General features: G+C 38.8%; 1 protein-coding gene across 16 annotated transcripts in view; it reads left to right on the forward strand.

Moving 5' to 3' along the window:
* The window catches only part of CADPS2 (calcium dependent secretion activator 2), a 522,703-nt gene extending 518,502 nt beyond the window's left edge, over window positions 1–4,201 (forward strand). For all 16 annotated transcript variants that reach the window (XM_029924158.1, XM_029924180.1, XM_029924174.1 and 13 more), the window contains one exon: window positions 3,230–4,201. In XM_029924158.1, the coding sequence (XP_029780018.1) occupies window positions 3,230–3,400 (171 nt within the window). In that variant the 3' untranslated portion in view covers window positions 3,401–4,201. The remainder of the gene's footprint in view (window positions 1–3,229) is intronic.
* Window positions 4,202–6,391: the final 2,190 nt, after the last annotated feature.

Below are 6,391 nucleotides of genomic sequence, written 5' to 3' on the forward strand. Positions count from 1 at the left end.
TTAGTTTCTTATCTATCTCTGTCTTGAACTGTTATTTATATTTTATTGTTAATTAACTTTATGAAATAGGTTATATATTCTTCTCTCCAAAATTATAAACTCCTTAAATGTTGGGATTCTCTTTTATGAATTTTTATGTTACATGATCCTTAATATTGTTTCTTAAAAATAGGAGAGTTCAGTATGTATTTATGAGTTTGGGCTACTCTAGACATCCTGTATTATTTTTCATTGTTTATAATTCAAGTTTCTGGCTCCAAAGATATAATATTTTCATTTCTTAAATTAATAAAATAAAATAACATGTTATTAGTCAAAAAAAAAAAAAAAGATTCTCTCTCCCTCACCATCTGCCCCTTCCTGTCCGCTTGCACACATGCCTGCATACTCTCTCTGTAAAATAAAACATTAGGTATAAATAGCACATGTATATATTTGTGAAGGCCCCTGAGTAGGCTTTCCTTCCATCCATATCCGCAGTGTTAATCTGCATGTTACCACAGAGTAGTACGTTCTACCAGGGAGCCAAGCTGCTAGGTTTTTTGTTTGTTTTTTTTTTTTAATCTACAGGGATAGTCATTCTTCTCTGCCTACTGGAGACCCAGATACCATCCAGATGTATAGTATAGCCAACTTTGGCCCACAAAGACACTCAGATCCTAATGGCTTCATTCATGTTGCTCACTGAGGAAAAAAACAAATTCCACTCACAGACTCGCAAAATGTGTAGGGCCAGGAAGTTATTTGCAACGTTTTAACGTCAGAATGATTTATTGAGGGAAGGGGAAAAAACAGAATCCTCAAACATCAAAGTGGCTGACGGATTTGTGTTCTCCCTAGTGGCCCTCTGGTATTTAAAAGCTGCCTCTTTTACTAGGAGAAAAGACAAGTGAGCAGCACCCAGTGGCAGGCCCTTGTCTTAAAGACGAGCTAAGCAGACCTTCATTGCATTGCCAGCCCCAGAGGCTGTCCGAGAGTCAGTAATATTTTATGAATTTGAAGGAGAGAGATCGCAAGTATACCTGCCCTGCAGCTCCCCTGCTTATTGCTTGGGGATAAATTAAGGCAGTGGAGTCTGAATTACATGTAAGTTAGAAAGCCTTCAGGACTGCAGACCACAATACAAATCATCTGTCCTGGCCAACTTACTGACAATTAAGCTAAGTCTAAGAAAAGTCAATTCTAATAAAACAAGAAAGTAGAACTTATAAACTCAGTATATAATTGTCAACGGAACAATAATACTTCATGTCAGACGCATTATCTGTACATGAATATTTGGTGTACTTGACATATTTTTAGTCAAATGATTAAACTGTTACGGTCTTAAACACAATCTCAGTGGGAATAATACTATGTATATTAGTTACCAGATTTTCTGGACAAAACTTACCCTTGAGAGCCATTCCCATGTGTTTTGATGCAAATGACCATAGGTCTTGGTGTAAGAGAGTACCACCTTAGTAATAATGAGATTAACACTTAGAATATGAGGATGGTAGGGTGTAAGTATCTTAAAATATTAAAATGTAAGTAAAAATAGTTCTGATCATTTAAGAAACCACTCTCTGAATCAGATTTTTATTATTAAGATACCTCTGATACTATACAGTATTTCTCAGTTTAGTTTATATCTGGACACGTGATAGACTTTTCAAATATGAATTTTATTTATAAGAATGATCCAAATGAGAAAAACAATTATTATTCAGCCTCCATACTTGCTTTTCAGAACATAGCAGTTCTGAAACTTGTGATGATACTGTGGGGCATACATAAGTCACATTAAAGAAGACAGTGAGATAAAATGTGAAAATACCAATGGTCCCACGACCTTGTAATGAATTTACTCCTTCCCAGAAATCTGTTAGTAAGCCAGGTGTGTATATCAAGAGGATTAAGATGCTATTCATCAGCATGTCCTACCTCATATGAATAAGTGCCTTCAATTAAACTGTGTGAATATTAAAAGTTTCCTTCCATATATCGTGTTGAATGAGCAAGCATGCCTTCGTGTTACTTCCCAGCTATTGGATTTGTAATGCTGGGCCAGAAAGTACATCATTCCTTCCTAGTTGATTTTTTTCATCTATTAAGTGTAAAGCAGACAAGAACAAAAAATACCAACTGGAAACATTGATCACAATGGCGGCATGTTGATACTGATACTTGGGGCCAGCCCCCTGAAACCTGAATGCTTAATATTCTAAATCTAACATAGGACAGTAAACAAAATCTTAAAAGATATTTAGCATTAAAAGCCTTAGAAGTGCCTCTACACAATGGGATATCTTCATTTGTGTTTTGTTTCCCCATTGAACTAATTCGAGACTTTTCCTACAACTCTAAAAGTCAGTAATAAAACACCAGCCTTGTTTGGCCGCAGGAAAGTCTTCTATGAGGAAAATTGCACATAGGAGAAGTGAAATAAGGGAAGCTTTACAGGTGACTCATCCTAAGTGCCACCGAACCCCGAATTCTGTTGTTCCTGTCATTGCTCTTAGGATGCACAATATAAACACTAACATGGTGTTTGTTCTATTTTTGACATATAATACATCAAATGATAATTGACTTTTCACAGAAAGTAAAAATACATGTTGTATTTACCATCTGTGGAAGCTTTATACCAGAATTTGACACTTCACATTCCAAGGGAATTTCAAAAGGAAAGGGCAGAATTCAAACAGGCTTCTAGGTGTACTTTACCCAGTGGTACTATAAATGAATTTTATAATTCACAAATGCTGAAAATGCAAACTTCTTTTACCGATAATAGGATTAATTATCTCCCCCACACCTCCCTCCAAAAGCTAATACATTTCATAAAATGTACTTTTCAGTATTAAAGGAGAAGCATCTCAACTGAAAAACTAAGAATTCCTTCACTTAAAAAATATACATAAGTGCATATCATTTTACCTTCGTTACAAGCTATTCAAACAGTAAAGTCTGTGCAATTAGTAATATTTCAAGGGAAAGCTCACCTGTCATCTATCACAACATTTTGATCTATTCAGAGTGATTCTAGTTTGAAAAGCAGGATCCGAGGTCTCTCATTTCATTTTCTCCCCAGAAATATACCATCAGGTTGATTGACATGGGCAGCTATGATCTGAATCCATTAGTGAATTGTCCAACATAATTCTTGAAATGCTAACTGAGTTTACATACAGACATCCACCCATACAATTCGTGAGCTATCTAAGCAGATTCTCTCTTCTTCCAGAAAACCTATAGGGACTTCCGACTGCAAGGTGTGTTAGAGGGCACACTGAACAGTAAGACCTATGACACTCTGCACAGACGTCTAACTGTAGAGGAGGCGGCAGCCTCTGTCTCGGAAGGAGGAGGACTTCAGGGCATCACCATGAAAGACAGTGATGAAGAAGAGGGCTGAGAACTCCCAGCTCTGTAAGGAAGGAGAACCTTGACATTGTTTATTTTGTACCCTGTCCTTGTAATTACATTGATTGTTTGGACCAAATAAAAACGCTTGTATTTCATTCCATATTGTAAAGAGTGAACCCGGAAGCAAAGTTAAAGGGGAAAATATCAAGTTTTTTGGTTTGGGGGGATTGTTTAAGATGAGTCTCTTTTGTATAGTTTGACCTAAAATGAGCTTTGGTTTGGACTGGAACATGGCTTTTTGGTTTTTTGGAAGATTTGACTTTTCCGTCTGTAATTACATCAAAGTAGTGTCCTGTGTGTGAAATCAGATCTGTATTTCTCATAATATGACATTGTGAGAAGAAGCCATTTTGGATCACTGTGCCAGCTCTATCATGCCCTTGTTAAAATGGTGTGTATTTAATAGTTTATCATTTATGTGTGAGGGCTTTTTTTTTTTGTAGTTAATTTGCCATTGTTGTGATGTGTGTAAAAACTTTAACCTTGGTTCTTAGTATTCTGAATTCATCCGCAGGCTTCAAGGACTGCCAAACCCAAATATAGACTAGATTATCCACCAGCTTCTGTCTTGTTTTATTCTGAACATTCCTTCTCTCAAGTGTAAGAAAAAAAATCCCAAAGTGTAAGGTAGTAAATGTGCTATTGTCAACATACCATATTCTCCTACTTCTAAGTGTAACAGCTTGCAGGCAATAAAAATCTATTTGGTCAAAACCACTCCTGTATTTATTAGACCTGTATAAATTAAATGCAGTAAAAAATGTTTGCAGTATTATAAACATCCCAACAATTTGGCTCTGTGTTTTTTCTTTTTTGTTTTGTTTACAACCAGATGAGTAAGATATCCACAGTGTTTTGCACCTAAAAGGTGCACACCTTTTTTAAAAGAGTAAGTTACTATGACAGACAGCATATTTCCATAGCAAAGGTAATGTTGACTACATACTCATGTGTTATTAGTTAACAGTAGCAGTTTGTGTTAACTAATAATAAGTAATCCTAGGAATGCTAGTAATTTAACTAGCAATTGACAAATTAGTGAACTGTTATTTCTTCTTCCAAAATACTTTCTTGCTAAAATTTTGAAAGATAAATAATAGTGTTCCGCTTTGTCATTTCTCTATGAGTTTTAATTTTGTGTTTTTTTCTAAAATCCATATTGTGCCACTACATTCATCTGTAAATAATCTTTAAATGAGGTAAGTTAATGCAAAACAAGTGGAAGTGTCCCTGAATTTATGTAAACTGTAGTTATGGAATTTTGGAGGTAAAACCCACTCCTTAGACCTCCAAATTCATTCTGCTGAGGCATTATACATGGTGTTCCAGTAGCTGCGCTAGCCCACAAAAATCTAGTTAATTCAGTTATTATATACCACTGGTTTGGGCTCACATCTGGGTCCCAGGGGTGAGACACCTTACAATACAAGATAAACAGGAAAGGACACCTCTTCCCCTTTCCTGGATTAGAGACTAACTCTACCAACTCAGTACTGTGGAAAGGCAGCTTTTCCTGAAATGTTCTCTTTCCCTGTCTTCACCTTCACATTCAGTGTCATCCTCTCTTTGGGCCCCTAGGTGTCCAGTTATGGGACCCCAAACTCCTCAGCGGTACCTCTCCGTGGTTGTTGCCACACAACTCAAATGGCTGTCTACTTGGAAATTACCCACCCTTATTTTCTTCTAAATGTCTGTGTCTTTGATTCAGCTCATCTCTAAGTAATTGGCCCATATTGTCCTAAAGTATGAATGATGAATGGCTGATGGCCCCCTCCCAGCCTTATGTATGGATACTCAAGGAAATATCTAGCTGATCCAATTCAGAAGTGCAGGGGAAAGCACTTGGGGCCAGGAGCGTCTTGCTGCCGATCTATTTCACCTGCCTACCGGCCCTCTTTGCTGGTCAGCCTCTTGTAGCTTCTCTCCAGATTTGAGTGTTCTCTGCTCCTTCCCTTCTGCACTCAGGAGATTTCTTAAGGCTCCATTCCCCACTCCAACCCTCAGTGGCTTCCACGGGGAAAACAGCAGAGCCAAAGGGAGATTGTGGGGATGCTTAAAAGTTTATGATAACTATGTGTTCTAACCTTTGAGCCACAGAGAGGTGTATGAAGAGAAATCTATAAAGTAACTGAAAAAGAATGAAATGTCATTTTGGGGTTTTTGCCCAGAAATTCTCTTCAACATAACTGCAAATTGCTTGAAATTACTTAACAATTGTTCCCCTGTCCGTGTAATTGTTAGGGTGAATACCCAAGCATCTGTCTATTGAAGGAAGCCAAGTGTTATTATTTCTTTAAAAAGTATTATTTCACTTAAAGGGATTTAATTGAAAGACTAAACCGTTTTTAACAAAATTTTTGAAATGAAAATCATTTTTTTAACTCAAAGAAATAGTCCTACCCTCCTACATGGTTTTGGGCAAGGGCCAAAAAGTGCATTTGGGGGGCAGTTTCGTGAGTATTGCAGGAGAAAATAACTACTGCGGTCCAAAATCCAGCTGAAATGGGTCTGTTAAATAAGACCTCTAACAGGAAAGTTTCTCTGAACACACGGAGAAAGAAAATAATAATGCCTTTTCCCGGAAAGGGAAAGAACCATACAGAGCTTAACGTAAACCTCTCAGCTCCAGCTGTGGGTCGTTCTTGCATTCACGGATTTTTCCACTTGAATTCCCCTTAGTTCCCGTTCATTGTCCCTCGCTCTGCAGAAAGGATTTCCTGCCACTTCTGCAGTAAACGCCCGTGCGAAGCGTCTCGGGTCCCCACCCCGCCCTCCACGGTCGTGGCCCGGCCTGGCCCGGCGCCGCCCTCGTTCGCCCGCGAAGATTCGGGTCCGTGAGCTCCGGAAAGGTGCGCCTGGTGGGAAAGAGGTCACTCGGCCCTCGCCGTCACGGAGCCCCTCCCTGCTGCGACCGTCCGCGGTCCGCGAGGCGCGCGCCCCCAGCCCCCCGCCCCGCCCCGCGAAGACGCGCGGAGACCCG

This window comes from Suricata suricatta, chromosome 2, assembly GCF_006229205.1.
Source record: "Suricata suricatta isolate VVHF042 chromosome 2, meerkat_22Aug2017_6uvM2_HiC, whole genome shotgun sequence".
Taxonomy (NCBI): Eukaryota; Metazoa; Chordata; class Mammalia; order Carnivora; family Herpestidae; genus Suricata; species Suricata suricatta.